The sequence below is a fragment of the Lepidochelys kempii genome, chromosome 3, assembly GCF_965140285.1.
Source record: "Lepidochelys kempii isolate rLepKem1 chromosome 3, rLepKem1.hap1, whole genome shotgun sequence".
Classification (NCBI taxonomy): Eukaryota; Metazoa; Chordata; order Testudines; family Cheloniidae; genus Lepidochelys; species Lepidochelys kempii.
The window spans coordinates 84415480-84431583 of NC_136382.1; the positions used below are offsets into that span (position 1 = coordinate 84415480).

At 43.1% G+C, this 16104-nt stretch overlaps 1 protein-coding gene across 10 annotated transcripts in view; it reads right to left on the reverse strand.

Annotated features, from left to right (window-relative positions):
- Positions 1-8659: 8659 nt before the first annotated feature.
- SESN1 (sestrin 1) overlaps positions 8660-16104 on the reverse strand; it is a 137636-nt gene continuing 130191 nt past the window's right edge. For 6 of the 10 annotated variants that reach the window (XM_078852151.1, XM_073336963.2, XM_078852155.1 and 3 more), the window contains 5 exons: positions 15481-15723; positions 14131-14278; positions 12016-12128; positions 11566-11756; positions 9833-11261 (listed from right to left, as the gene is read on the reverse strand). In XM_078852151.1, the coding sequence (XP_078708277.1) occupies positions 10997-11261; positions 11566-11756; positions 12016-12128; positions 14131-14278; positions 15481-15723 (960 nt within the window). In that variant the 3' untranslated portion in view covers positions 9833-10996. The other 4 variants (XM_073336967.2, XM_073336971.2, XM_078852152.1 and 1 more) reach the window with 3 other exon arrangements.

Sequence of the window (16104 nt, forward strand, 5' to 3'; positions counted from 1 at the left end):
AGTTGGCAGCCGGTATCAAGTGGAGTGCCCCAAGGGTCGGTCCTGGGGCCAGTTTTATTCAATATCTTCATAAATGATCTGGAGGATGGTGTGGATTGCATTCTCAGCAAATTTGCGGATGATACTAAACTGGGAGGAGTGGTAGATACGCTGGAGGGGAGGGATAGGATACAGAAGGACCTAGACCAATTGGAAGATTGGGCCAAAAGGAATCTGATGAGGTTCAATAAGGATAAGTGCAGGGTCCTGCACTTAGGACGGAAGAACCCAATGCACAGCTACAGACTAGGGACCGAATGGCTAGGCAGCAGTTCTGCAGAAAAGGACCTAGGGGTGACAGTGGACGAGAAGCTGGATATGAGTCAGCAGTGTGCCCTTGTTGCCAAGAAGGCCAATGGCATTTTGGGATGTATAAGTAGGGGCATTGCCAGCAGATCGAGGGACGTGATCGTCCCCCTCTATTCGACATTGGTGAGGCCTCATCTGGAGTACTGTGTCCAGTTTTGGGCCCCACACTTCAAGAAGGATGTGGATAAATTGGAGAGAGTCCAGCGAAGGGCAACAAAAATGATTAGGGGACTGGAACACATGAGTTATGAGGAGAGGCTGAGGGAGCTGGGATTGTTTAGCCTGCAGAAGAGAAGAATGAGGGGGGATTTGATAGCTGCTTTCAACTACCTGAAAGGGCGTTCCAAAGAGGATGGCTCTAGACTGTTCTCAATGGTAGCAGATGACAGAACGAGGAGTAATGGTCTCAAGTTGCAGTGGGGGAGGTTTAGATTGGATATTAGGAAAAACTTTTTCACTAAGAGGGTGGTGAAACACTGGAATGCGTTACCTAGGGAGGTGGTAGAATCTCCTTCCTTAGAGGTTTTTAAGGTCAGGCTTGACAAAGCCCTGGCTGGGATGATTTAACTGGGAATTGGTCCTGCTTTGAGCAGGGGGTTGGACTAGATGACCTTCTGGGGTCCCTTCCAACCCTGATATTCTATGATTCTAAGTGGTCCAAGGGGGGAAAAAAGAAAAGCTCCTGGACATCTTGCAATGCCCACTGATAAGGGACTTTTAGAGCCAGTTAACTTGCTTTGGCAGACATGCTGGTTCTTTGGCACCAACATCAAAAAGAATGACTGCCATTGTCAAATGCCTTATAAGGGCTTTGAGCAACTTTATACACACCATCCCTGGACCTTTGGTTGTTGGAGCAGCTAATGAAAGGTCTAGAAACTCATCAGTGCAGGCAATCATCTGCTTCTGCCACCCCTCATCATGCTCAAGGCAGCAGATTTGACTCCTTGGTCAGGAAAGATGTACAATTTCTGTTGGATCCTCCTGTGATATCCCCTCCATTTGGCAACTATTTCATTTTCATGGGGTCTGTAAAAAGATTACAGTTTCCAGTAGTACACAGTGGAGTGGAGTTATTCCATCCAATTCCTGATCCATCCTACCCACCTTCTCCATTTTCAGAGAGACCTTTAACAAAAGCATGCTGTAGCAGAAGATGCACTCTCTTCTAACTCTCATCACAGTGGAAGAAGTACCTCAAGAATAAGGGGGAAGAAGTTTTACTCATGCCTTTAATTCCCTAAAAAGGGGATGCTGGTGCTCTATCTGGTTTGGGAACAATTGAACATCTCCATTTGCAAGCTCATATTCAGGATGGTGACTCTGCTATCAATAATTTCAATCTTAGATCTACGTGACTTGTGTGCAGCTCTCAACCTCTAGGATGCTTATTTTCATATAGCAATTCATGCTACCTGCAGAGAAGGTTTTAGGTAGGCAATTCATTCCCACAACAGGGTGAAACAGTTTGGTCTATTGACAGCACTGAGGATATTCAGAAAATGCCTAGCAGCAGCAGCTTACTGCAGAAGAGGTACTTAAACAAGTGTCTTAGTCATGGGATGTCTCAGCACCAGGTAACTTCACAACAGACCCTGCAACTCTATAATTCTCTAGGACTAAGAGTAAACAAAAAAGTTGGTACTAGATCCTATTCAAAAGATCAGGCGTACTTGTGGCACCTTAGAGATTAATAAATTGGTTAGTCTCTAAGGTGCCACAAGTATTCCTGTTGTTTTTGCGGATACAGACTAACATGGCTGCTACTTTGAAACCTATTCAAAAGATGGTGCTTATAGGGCACTTTTGGGCTCTGTAAACGGCACTAACCTCTCTGTTCAAATAAAGAGTCTAAGCCATAGTACATCTGACCAACCAGCTGCAACTTCATCCCAAGATACCTTTAAGAACTTGTCTTGAACTTCTGGGGTACAGGGCTTCCTGCACAAATGTAACTCAGCATGCCAGCCTTCACTGCTGCTGCAGGCAATGGTGGTTAAAGTTTATTTGCCAACTAGACATACACTGTGATACACGGTTAATTTCCCCCCTCCAGAACTCCTGTCATTATTAAACTAGGGGAAAGGCCCTTGCAAACTTTCAGAGGATGTATCCTTCTCTTGACCATCAAAGACTCTGGTGACATACTTACATGCTAGGATGGGGACCCCTGTCCCCCAGATAACCTTCAGACATGGAATGTGGACTTCTCAATAAGCCTGGCTTCACATAATTACCTTGGGACTAAGGGATATTCATTAGGCATGCAGTTTTCTTCCCAGTTCTAAAGCGTCTGACCATTCAAATGGTGATGGATGACCCTATGGCAATAAAGCCATGCTTTATATGAGAAAATGGGGGGGAGCAAGAACTACCCCTATATCAGGAAACTGTAAACCTATGGAACTACTGTATCCAGTGGTGAGCTGGAACTGGTGGTTAAATTTAGAAGCAGTTTTAGAATCGGTTGTTAGGGCTCCCTGAGTTCCCAAGAGGGGAGGCTCCCCCAGCCCCTCTCCTGCCTTCCCCCCTCTTGCAGAGCCTCAGCATGCTGTGCTCTGGACCACTCCGCAGCACCTGCCACTTTGAGCAGCATGGTAAGGGAGTGGGGCTGCAAGCAGCGGGCCGCATGGCATCCATACACGCTGCCCTGAGCAGCGCAGTAAGGGGGCTGGGCTGGGGCTGGATAAGGAGGAGGAAGCGGTTCCTCTACCCTCCCCGTTACTTCCTGTGTTTCCCCACCCACCTCCGCTCTGCCTGCTCCCCTGAACACACTGTCTCTCCCTCGCCTGAGAGGGACGGGGGGAGAAGCGGAGCCGTGGCATGTTCAGGGGAGCAGGCGAGCTTGGGTGGCAGGTTGCTGGGGTGGGGGGAGGAGGCGGCAAGGCTGGGAAGGGGCAGGGGCCCAAAAAACTTTTTTTGCTTGGGGTACCAAAAATCCTAGAGCTGGCCCTGGTTGGAGAAGGGGCTTGGTGCTAGAGGGGGGTGCATGGAGCAGCACTGTTTAGGGGGCACGGGGTCCCACACCCTGTCTCGGGGCAGGGGCTGCGCTGCAGCTGGTACCTGCATTGGGCAGCCGCTCTGAGGCCCAGTGTGCAGAGGCCGCCTCACTCAGCAGCCACGGTCGGGCTCCATGCTGCTTCCTGCCCGGCCCAGCAAGCGTGACCCGCTGCACTGGGCAGGGAGATTAGGCACCATGTGACTGGGCACTGCATAGGGCCAGGAGTGGAGCTGGGTGTGCTGGGGTGAGCCCCCTCCTGCTCCAAGCTCTCCTGCTCCTGCTATGTGGGGCACTCACATCCCATGGTGGGGAGGTGGGCAGACAGCAGCCTTTGCCTGCAGGGAGCTGCCACCCCACATGCAGGGAGGAACCCCACTGATGCAAGGGCTGCAGGACTCCTGGGATGGAGAACAGACCTGGGGAGGGCAGGACAGAGGCACATCCCTTAAATCAGAACTTGTTATAGGGAATGGGTTGTTAAGATTTTGGCAGCTCATCACTGACTGTATCCATCACAAAAATCACTCCCATAGCCATACACTTACCCATGTTGTGGAATGTGCTGATGGAGCAGCAGGTAGCTGACAATGTGTGGTCAGAACAGAACACGTATCCAAGACGTTCAGCTATGATTGGATGACCCCCACCTGAAGTGCCTGTTTGACATTTGTTTTTGTTGGGGGCAAACAGTTTGGTCCAGGGGAGGGCAGAGTCAAAGAACTGGCTGATGCCTTTTTGATCTGTTGGCTCTAAGCCTACCATATATTCACCCTCCAAGTCCGAGCAACCTTGACCCCTCACCTGAAGTTCTTGTCAGAGGTCATAGCCATCTTAACCAAGTAATACAGCTGCCTGTGTTTTTCCCGAAGTCACATTGCAAGCTTCACCCCCTAGCTGTTCTCAGGATCCCTTTTGTACCCAACTAGAACTGAGCCATATATGGTATCCCCTAGATTAGTTTACCAGCATAGGCCAAAAATCAGGCCATATTAACACTAACTGGATTTAAAATCTATGAAATAGCCAAATTAGACCTACTACTAAGACTGACAGCTCGCTCTTGAGGGAACTTCTTTAGCTTTTTAGAGAAGTGATTCAATACTAGAGACACATAGGGCAGCCACCTGCTGGGGAGAGGGGTTCAGTACATATACTTACCCAGCATTACTAAGTACTCAAAATCTGATGCTACATTGGTAGGGCTGCCTCATGTTCATTGTTTAGGCAGACTCCTATCACTCGCCTCCTGTGATCTAGGTCACTGCTTGTGAACCACCAACAGTGGAATAGATAGAGACAGGGACTTGAAGAAAGATATTTACTGTGCAGTAACTGTAATTCTTTGTGTTGTCCATATATGGCAGTTGGGGTTGCCATGGCCTCTATGCCCTCAGTCAGAGGCACAAGGACACTCTATGATTCTAAGGAGGGCATAGGAGCAACCTTTCCCCCAACCAACACTGCTGGCCAAGAGAATCCAAATTCAAACACGGGGTCCATGTACACCATCAGTAGAATATAAGAGGACAACACCCATCAAAAAACTACAGTTAATGTAAGGTAACCATGTCTTCCAGCTAGAATGAGGTGGTTTTTTCCTTAATATTCAAACAGTGAGGGGTGATATCTAAGGCCAAAAAGCTTGATGGTATCATAACCATCATCTAAAGCAGTGCAGTATGGTAATGAAAGTGTGTGTGTGTGTGTGTATAGGGTTGGAAACAAGAGACTGTTTGGAATATTATTTGGGGCATGTAGAAAAATACATGTTAGGTTTAGCTGCCTCTGTTGGCAAAAGGAAGAGTATAGCTCTCTGAGCACTACTGTAACTCAATTTTTCAGAGCAGGAATATCCCCTTTGTCTTTACTGCTGCCTGGAATTAGATACAGTTAAACAAAGCTAAGTTTTAGGAATTGCCCTTTAAAGCCAAGTTCTTACTCTATGGAACATCAGAATCCTGTTGAGAGGAAATAGCAGATGCTTCCTGTTAGTTACAATTTTGTGACAGTTTATTAATCTCTTCTCCCCCCTCCCCCCATTTAGATAATATTTTAGCTTTTTGGGCTGTAGCATCTAAGCTATTTCTAGAATGTTCCTAATCCATTAAAATGGGTTTAGTTTTCATCTGAAATTCAAGTAGCAGTTAAGCTGTTCACAATTAAGGTTCAGAGGTAGAAATAAATGAAGCAGATTGCTAATGGACTAAATCAGAGAATAAAAAAGTGTGCGCAACACCTCTGTAATTAATATCAAACCATTTCTTTGGGTAGTAGCTGAACTATTTTCTTTTTTAAAAAAAAAACAAAAAACAGGAGTACTTGTGGCACCATAGAGTCTAACAAATTTATTGGTCCAGTATGACCAATGTACAGGGCAGAGGGGCATTGCTGGCACATGATCACATATATCACATTGGTAGATGTGCAGGTGAGCGAGCCTCTGATAGTGTGGCCGATGTGATTAGGCCCTATGATGGTGTCCCCTGAATAGATATGTGGACACAGTTGGCAACGGGCTTTGTTGCAAGGATAGGTTCCTGGGTTAGTGGTTCTGTTGTGTGGTGGCTGGTGAGTATTTGCTTCAGGTTGGGGGGCTGTCTGTAAGCAAGGACTGGCCTGTCTCCCAAGATCTGTGAGAGTGATGGGTCGTCCTTCAGGTTAGGTTGTAGATCCTTGATGATGCGTTGGAGAGGTTTTAGTTGGGGGCTGAAGGTGACAGCTAGTGGCGTTCTGTTATTTTCTTTGTTGGGCCTGTCCTGTAGTAGGCGACTTCTGGCTCTGTCAATCTGTTTCTTCATTTCAGCAGGTGGGTATTGTAGTTGTAAGAATGCTTGATAGAGATCTTGTAGGTGTTTGTCTCTGTCTGCGGGGTTGGAGCAAATGCGGTTGTATCATAGAGCTTGGCTGTAGACAATGGATCGTGTGATGTGGTCTGGATGAAAGCTGGAGGCATGTAAGTAGGAATAACTGTCAATAGGTTTCCGGTATAGGGTGGTGTTTATGTGACCATCGCTTATTAACACCGTAGTGTCCAGGAAGTGGATCTCTTGTGTGGACTGGTCCAGGTTGAGGTGGATGGTGGGATAGAAATTGTTGAAATCATGGTGGAATTCCTCAAGGGCTTCTTTTCCATGGGTCCAAATGATGAAGATGTCATCAGTGTAGCGCATGTAGAGTAGGGGCATTAGGGGACGAGAGCTGAAGAAGTGTTCTAAGCCAGCCATAAAAATGTTGGCATACTGTGGGGCCATGCGGGTACCCATAGCAGTGCTGCTGATTTCAAGGTATACATTGTCCCCACCCTGAAGCAAATACTCACCAGCCACCACATAACAGAACCACTAACCCAGGAACCTATCCTTGCAACAAAGCCCGTTGCCAACTGTATCCACATATCTATTCAGGGGACACCATCACAGGGCCTAATCACATTGGCCACACTATCAGAGGCTCGCTCACCTGCACATCTACCAATGTGATATGTGCCAGCAATGCCCCTCTGCCATGTACATTGGTCAAACTGGACAGTCTCTACGTAAAAGAATAAAAGGCCACAAATCAGACGTCAAGAATTATAACATTCAAAAACCAGTCGGAGAACACTTCAACCTCTCTGGTCACTCGATTACAGACCTAAAAGTGGCAATTCTTCAACAAAAAAAACTTCAAAAACAGACTCCAACGAGAGACTGCTGAATTGGAATTAATTTGCAAACTGGATACAATTAACTTAGGCTTGAATAGAGCCTGGGAGTGGATGGGTCATTACACAAAGTAAAACTATTTCCCCTTGTTTATCTCCCCCCCCCCCCACTCTCCTGCTGGTAATTGCTCACCTTAAGTGATCACTCTGGTTACAGTGTGTATGGTAACACCCATTGTTTCAAGTTCTCTATGTATATAAATCTCCCCGCTGTATTTTCCACTGAATGCATCCGATGAAGTGAGCTGTAGCTCACAAAAGCTTATGCTCAAATAAATGTGTTAGTCTCTAAGGTGCCACAAGTCCTCCTTTTCTTTTTGCAAATACAGACTAACAGGGCTGCGACTCTGAAACCTATGTTCTTTTAAGTGTCTGTCTCTCTTTCAATAGGTACACACCACAGCAATTGTATATAGATGCATAAACTAAGGCCACAAGGGACCATCATGATCGAGTCTGATCTCCAGCACATTAGATGCCACAGAATCTCACCCACCCAATCCTGAATTAGACTCATGACCTCTGGCTGAGATTCTGAAATCCTCATGGAGCTTGAGGGCCATGGTCACTAATGCATCTTTCCTTTTGCAGGGCCCTGCTCTGCCTATATCATAACATTGTTTTAAAGAGCAATCGTATATCCCTCTAGGCTTATACTAGCTCATCTGCAACAAGAGCCAGCTTGATCTTGTTGAGTGAGCACAAAGGGCTGGCAGCCAGAAATCTTGTTTTAATTCCAGCTTTGCCACTGAGTTGCTCTGTAACCTGGTAAATCGCTGTCTCCTTTTCCCAATCTCCAACATCAGGATCTCGTAACTAATCGTCACACCCCTATAAGATTTGTAGAAGACTACATATATGTAGTAAGTACTATTATAATAAATTACGGGAACATAGTCAAGAAGATTTTGACATTAACAAGTCCCCACTATCTATTACATTGTACAAAAGAGCGAGTAAAGTTTTTGTTTAAACCTGGCAGCATTTAGTAGATGATTCTTCAGTGACATACATGGTGACTCAAGAGTTAACTAAATGGAGAATGGCTTAATTGATTAACAAATGTCTTTTCTATCCTTACCCAACTGCTGCTTGATTTTAACCCATTCTAGCCCATGAAAGTTTCTTTGAATAATTGAAAATTTTACAGAAGTTCTAGAACTAGACTCACTAAAGGTCACTAGTATTTTATATCTTTGCACTTAATCCTTTTGAAAATACCTAGGGAGCTGGCAGTTTAAGCTAGCAGGTTTGGAAAAAGCAGGTTGGAAAATCTCTTCTCATAGATCATGGGGGGAGCAGAGTCAGGGAGGGAACAAAAATTAGCTGGAATGGTCTTGAGCAAGTAAGAGAAGGTGGTGCTGACTGAAAAGCTAAAATTTTTACTGGGGTGAGCTTTGTATTTTCCCCCCTAAAACTATTTGCCACCCCTCTTAATCTAACCAACTGAATAATTAATAGGGAGGTTCTGTCAGCTTCACAAGTTATATAGTAGGTTTGCTCAGCTGTGCCTCTCAAAGATTTTGATCCTTTAGTGTAGTGGGTATTGGAGTAGATGGGTAAGTAGTTTAAAGCAGTAAGATGGTGTAAAATAAAACACAAATAAAAAAGTTGCTATTCTTTATTTAAAAATACCAGTAATACTGACAGATTTCAAAAGCAATTCACACTCATATAAGTGTTTCATGTATTCTCTGAAACCAACTGTATATTGAACATTATCATTTTAATGTTTTGATTTACTAAAAAATAGAGGTTTTTCAGCTTAATGATTTTGCAGCTGCTTAAGTAACTAAGACCAGCACTGGGCTTGTGAAACTCTGGACTGCCGAACAGTCGGTGTAACATTCCCACACCCTAGCTAGCTCCTAGAAACAAAAAAAAAAAAATACAGGACAACAGAAGAATGGGCATCAGTGACAGAAAATGTTCATCCTTGGAAAGCAGATGAAGGGGTAATTCATGTAGTTCTACACTTATCTAAATAGCTTTCAGGACTGAATTTCCCCATCCCCTCCCTCCTGGAAGACCATTGCGCTTTGGATTTCACCAAAGAATTCTGAACACATTGTCCTACAACATGTTTTTCTTTAAGGTGATACTACAGTAAAAGAAATCTCTGTTACCTTCAAAGGAAGATTAGTTCTGATTTTTAAAAAGATGCTAAACAAGGAGACCTGTTTTCTTTAAAACCACACACAATGTAGGCTCAGAATATAGCAGTGCTCACTTTCGCTTATAGCTTAACTGGAACAGTTCATTCCACCAGCACAAATAGCAGCATCCAGGTTTTCTAAAATTATTCTTGTATCAAAAGCAGGAGTCATCAAGGTGCACTTTTTTTTTTTTGGTCCAAATTCTTCTTATGCTCCAGCTCCCATTGTATTTAACTTAATACAAGATTTATGTATTTACCATCTGCTGTATTGCCACAAGTCCTGGTTTCCTATGCTGTCTAAAGCCCAATACTGTGAACAGGCAGCACTTTGACACACCTCTGTCCTTTCAACTGCCACGCAGTCATGGCTCAGGGGCAACAGTGATATTCCAACCATGAAATAGCTGAAACTAAAGAAGTTATGGCAAAGTCTCTTAGTTTCTAGTGACCATTGGTCCTGGTGCTTAGTAGGTTCACTCTAGAGGCTGTATCTGCTGAACATTCCATCGTCATTAGTCGGCCAAAGGTATCAGGTCATATAATGAGTTATAGCTCTCAGAGCATAAAGTAGTTCAGCTTGCATCCGAGCTTCTATAAGAAGCAAATTAACATGAACCTTAAAAAAAAAGCAGTAAAGTTACACATACAGGTAGCTCTCTCCCTGCCACAGAGCTTATAGGAGGGGAAAGGTTTCCAGCAAATGCTACAGGTGTAGGACAACTTTTCAACATTTTCAAAGGATCTTAGGGAAGCTAAAGGGCAGGCATGGCGTGGGGTGAGAGAAGCAGGAGGTCTGATGCTATCAGACATCACTCTCTTTTGATAAGAGCAGGGCCAGGTTAAAGGTACTTGTAGTGTAGACATAATGCAGCAGCAACTCCACTGTAGTGTAGACGCTACAGCAACAAAAGGGTTTTTTCCCATCACTGCAGCAAATCTATTTCTCCGAGAGGGGATATCTAGGTTGACAGGACAGTTCTTCTATCAACTTAGCTGTGTCTAAGGTTGGGGTTAGGTTGATTTAACTACATCACCCAGGGCATGAAATTATTCACAGTACTGAGCGAGGTAGGTAGCTAGACCCAAGTGTTAGGTGTAGACCAGGCCTAAGGCACAGGCACTGTAGGCCTAGGGCCCCAGATCACAGAGTTACATTACTACAACAAAATGTAAGCAGTTTCTTGGCTCCATAGTTGTAAACAAAAGCTTGAAGACATCAACTGCGTGTAACTGATGTCTGAGAGCCTGCAGACAGCCTGAAATAGTGCTGACACCATACACATCAATGGGTGCTATCCCCAAGATCTGCTGCTTAGGGGAAACACCTCCCAACACCATCATAAGAGAGAACTTTGTGGCTGGAGAAGGCCACAGGGAAACTGACTCACATAGCACCTGGGGTTTATCTGCTTTAGGGATAAGTACTTTTGGGAGGGGGGCTGCTGCTCCCAGGGCGAAAGAGCGTCCCATAACACTGCCTTCTGGGGCATGGACCATGATAAGAGATAGGCCACAGGGGGCCCCTTGTCATGATGTACAATGGCCTTGATTTTCTCAGTTGGCCCTAGAGAAAAGTCTTTGTGAACTAAATTGTGTGTATAGATAAGTAGTTTAGCAACTTATCTATTTCCCTCTACATAACAAGAAAGCTTGCATACTGACCAGCAAATAACTTGGTTTGTCTGTTAGCTAGCATATTTAGTAGACAAGGAAAAGTTATGCTTATAGAAAAGTGTATTCAACAAATTCAGTATATTTATACAACAGAGGTGAGGTCTAAATAATTTCATAACTGAAACACAATTCTCTGACTATCATAGCTTTTAACACTATTATTGTTGCACACTATGGCTACTAGCATTACTACCAAATCTACTGAGCTCCTCAAAATACATGCAGACAGTACCTTCTCAGAATGTTTGAACTGCCTCCAGAAGCTATCATACATTCTTTTTGTGGTTTTTTCAGGAGTGCAAACCACAGTTTTGATGTAAACTTTAAAGCTGCGGTCCAACAACTGATTAATTTCACCATAGTCATAATCATCGTATCTGTTCAGAAGTGAAAGGAAAATACTTTCATTTTCCTATCCCACAATCCTAGTGTTTCACTTAGAAATTATGTTTCAAACTACTGTACACAATTAGTTATTCCAGCTGTGAACAGAGACTTACTTTCTGGAAATATGCACCTCTATCTCACTTAAGTAGAGTCTTGTTCTTGCATTGCTATCGTGGCAATGAAATTTATCACTGTTAGCATAATAAATGGCTTTCCTTCCATCAGGGAAAAAAAAAAAATGATGAGATACTACCAAATCTAATTGTTTTATATAAGGAAGATGACAGGACCAACCTTATTCCAAACATACAGTGGATATAATTCCAAATTGCACGTCTAAGCATGGAAGTATCCACATCTTTGTGCATGGCCATTGTATTGTACGTCAGATCATAAGCAATATGAAACTTCTCATCAATCAGCTGCCCCACATCTGGGTAAAGACGATTAACCAAGGAATAGCCATGGTCCTCCCAAGAATAGTCCTTAAAATAAAGAAAGCAACACTGACTACACACTGAAGAGCTAGCTCTTCAATTTCTTTTATCAAGTATAATCACTATAAATTTATTGCTCTTGAGATAAGAGTGCTTATTTGTAAAATAAAATAAAAAATAAATCCTCTTTTGTCCTCCAGGCAATAGTTTGCATCACAACTTGTCACTAGTTCTAAGTGATCGGTACAATTTAACACACTGATTGTATGCATTTTCTGATGCTGCTTACTGATCACTTTTCTGTTACCTGAACACGGAACGTAGGCACATGCATTCCATGTCTGGAGAAGTCTTTGTACCCATAGCTTGTATCCTCAAAGTGTCGAGACACATCTCTTGTTGGCGCTGATTCCTCCTCCTCTGTTAAAGTAAACCGTAGGAGTTTCACAAGTTAATCTCGGCATATTCCAGCAAGAAAACAAAAATGGAAAAGCACCTGTGAAGCTATTGTGGATTCTCTCTCTCTCAACAGTACAATAAGTCAAGGTAACACATCCCACTTGTCTCTCCCCTCCAGAAACAATCCTAATACAGGGAACTCTTGCAAAACTAGGTTACCTAGTAGTAACTGGAGAAGTTAGTAATTTATGATAGAACCTATGAAAGATATGGCAATTTCCTGCAATATCCTTGGTAGACCTTACTAAATTAAGTTTAGGTATCTTTGGGGTCCATTGTATTAAATGAATGATTTATGTATTATTGTGGGCCAAGACTATATGTAACCCCTAAAGGGGGTGATATGTAAGACCTGGAGGTTCAAACAATGTGCCAGACAAGAATGGACTTTAAGAATAAAAACCATTAAATGATTTTCCTGAGGAATATCTAAGAGATAAATGCATATTCCCCAACTCTCGTTATGAAAAAAAAAACTAGCCTTTTGAAGCTATGGCCTAAGAAGAGGGTCTTTGTCTGCTGATTACCTGTTACTGAAGGCCAACATCAAAGGCCCAAGCTGTATAAGGAACCGCTGTTCTGCCCAGTCTGGGTTCTAGTTCTAAATCTGAATCAGTTATGAACTTGTAACCACAGGGAAACCCAGTTGTGGGTTTGAAGGACTGACACCTACCACAGCCCGAGGTTAAGCTGTAGTGATCTCTGCTAAGCTTTTTAGTAGGCTTGCAGGTTCTTTTATTGTTTTAATGTTTTTTCTGTAATGCTTTCATCTTAAGAAAGAATGTGCTTACTTAGAAAAAGCTATGTGGTTCCCAGCCTTCAGAGATAAAAGCAAAGCACAGACACTGGCCTGTTTAAGCAATGTGGCTTGCTGAGGATATCACAGTGCAGGCAGGGAACGGTGCAGCTTGGAAAAACCTTGGTCAGGAGGGAGAGAGACATGGGTGTCCGTTCAAGAGAGGTGATGGCTGAGGAACCAGGTGCCTAAAGTGGGTACACTCAAGTGATCACAGAGAGGGAACACAGGTGTAGTTGCCTGAATGGTAATATCACCCAGAGTATCAGACCTTTATAGACATTCAAGAAACTAATCCAAAGAAATTGGCTCCACAGTTTATTCATCCTTTATCCTCTGCTTATCAGGGTTCTCCTCTGGGTAAGCAATTAGGAACTGCGGCTGCTGTGGGATAAGCATGGTTTCACTTACAGAAAATCTCTGCACTTTTTAAGGTGCACACAACCTCTTTAGACTAATTATAAAAAGTTCTGGATATGTACAGCCTAATACAGTTGCAAGAGTATGGATCTCTAGGGGCAATTTCTTAAACGAAAAATCCAGCTTCTTTCATATATATGCAAAAACCACAAGTATCAAACATCCTGCGTCTACTTTTTTTTTTCAGAATTTCATGGGCAGTAAGTGAATTTTTTGGATCAAAAGTTCAGGAAAACAGAGCTCTAGATCTTACAAACCGCATTTTAATTTGGAGAGAATTTCCGTGGAAGAACCCAGAATGACATTAGGCTTGTAGCAGACCTTTAGTACAATCTTGTATTTCCCTGAAAAACCACACACCCCACATTCAACTTGTGCACATCAGTCCTTAATATTTGCTACTGTAGCTGAGGTAATTAGGTTTTACATTATACTGTAGGAGCCTAATTGAGTAGCATTTTCTTATCTGTTGGAGGCAAAATTAAAGTTCCTTGTGAAGATATGGAGGCTGTCAGTGGGCATTATGGTATGTTTAAGAGATGCCACACAACTCGGCACCTCCTTGCTTTTAAGGGTTTGTTTAAAAATCACACTTCTCTAACCATAATTCTTTTTAAATTAAGTTTTTGTTTGTGCAAAACACAACAAAAATACCACTTTTTTTAGTAACTGGTGGACATTAAAAGTATGTTGATTTCTCCAACACATTTAGTTAAGTCTAAATAATCACCAGGTATGTATTTTTACCTGAACAACACACAAACATGCTTTCTCTCTTCTCTCTCTCAAAACGTGTGGCCATCTCCTCTTGGCTGGCTTCCTCTTCATCTCTGCACTCTTGTAGCTTCTTCATTTTCTCCATAAGTGCTTCAACTTCACAGAAAGATTCTGTAGTCTTAAAATTAAGACACACACGAACACAATTTATTGCTCTATATACTAGAACGTGACAGTTGTGATACAAACTGTCAAGCCAAAAAGTTTAAAGTTAAAGCTAAAGTTCATACTCCAGCCTTGATTTGCATCTTTTTTTAAAATATTTTCTAGGAAGACCAGAACTTCTCTTATTTAAAGATATACTGATCTAACTGGTCCAGTGTGATTTTATTAAAGATTTAGTCTCCCACTTTGTAAATAAAATTATAAGTCAAAATAAGTGCATTTCGACTCTGGGTATTGTTCAAATCATAAACACATTTTATTGGCTCAATATCCATTAAAAATGAACTCTAAAACAAAAATCCCCCAGGCCACTGCAAAGAATATCCTCATTTTCAATTTTCCCACCTTTGCCCAATCAGTCCTCCACTTCCTCTTTGCCTCACATAGTATGCTTGTTCTTCCAGGGAAAGCCTGGGTAAATACCTGTCTTGCATTGCGCCCTTATCGTCTACAAACCCAGACCCTTATCAAGACAGCAGGAGACCAGTTTCAGAGCCAAGGAGCCCACACTAAAAATGCCCTGTGCCTCCAGATCTCTTCTGTTTATACCAAAGTCTTCAAGAGTTAACCAGCACCCAAACCGGAGATCATAATCTTTTACTTTTAACTGCAAATGATAGCCAGCTGAAAACCAAGGCAGATCAGGGAGCACTAATGGGCAAGATGTACTGCCTAACAAAGGCATTCAGAAGACTCTGAATGGTCTGTGGGTGTGGAGTCTGGGTCTCATGTAAAAGGAAGAGGTGTTCACCCTCCAGCAATGCACAGATGAAAAAAGGAACCTTGGTGACTGCTGCTATTTGGACCTTTAGAAGCTGCAGAGTGACCAACTAAACCCCAAGTTTGCCAACTCGAATGACAAATGGAAGGCAGACACCCTCAATTGAGGGGATAAAGATAACGGCCACTTCTGATTGCTTCCCCCAGCCTATCATTTCAGTTTGATCTAAGTTTAGCTTAAACCACCTAACCCTCATCCAGGTTCATCCACACTCTGGGTAAATCACTCTATTGTGCCACTAAAGTTGGGTGAAATGGAGATGCAGAACTAGATCTCATCCACCTATTGGATTAATGCAGAAACACCACAGTATGAACTTGTTAGAACTGGAGATTGTTATGTGCTCAAACTCCTAGATGGTAACAGATCCTTACTGAAATGCTTCCGGCTGGGCTGACATGAGCTTCATCCACTCCATGGTTGCCATTTGTAATATCACAGATGCAATAGTTACTGACAGAGGGAAGCTTGAAGGTGTGGCCACCCTCACAATGAATTTCTGGGCTGATTCCACAGCCAAATGTGAAAGAAGCAAGTGAATGGTAGTGTGTAAGTAGAACAACAGCATGGATCAGCTCTGCCAGGGACCAGCCATGCTCTTCGGTCTTCAGAAGTTGCTTTAAAAGAAACACAACACAAGATTTAAAAAAAAAAAAAAAAACAAAAAAACACAACTGTATTGGTGGCTCAGAAACTTCAACCTAATCAGCCTAGTCCCACAAACTCTCTCAAATTCAAGCTCTCTCGTTATGTCTTTCCCCAGTAAGCTAGAAGCTGCACAGACAAATGCAGAGCTTACCCTTGAAAAGGACCAAACAGAGAGTGAGGTAAGGGGTCAAACAAACAGGTTAGGAGGCAACTGGCCACATTCTCATTATATTATTAATTTCAAGAGACTAATACCCTCCTTCTCCCCGCAGCCCATAACACTGCCATAATCAATCCTTGCATTGCTGGTTTTATTACTGATAAGCCATTAACAGAAGAATAGCGGGAGT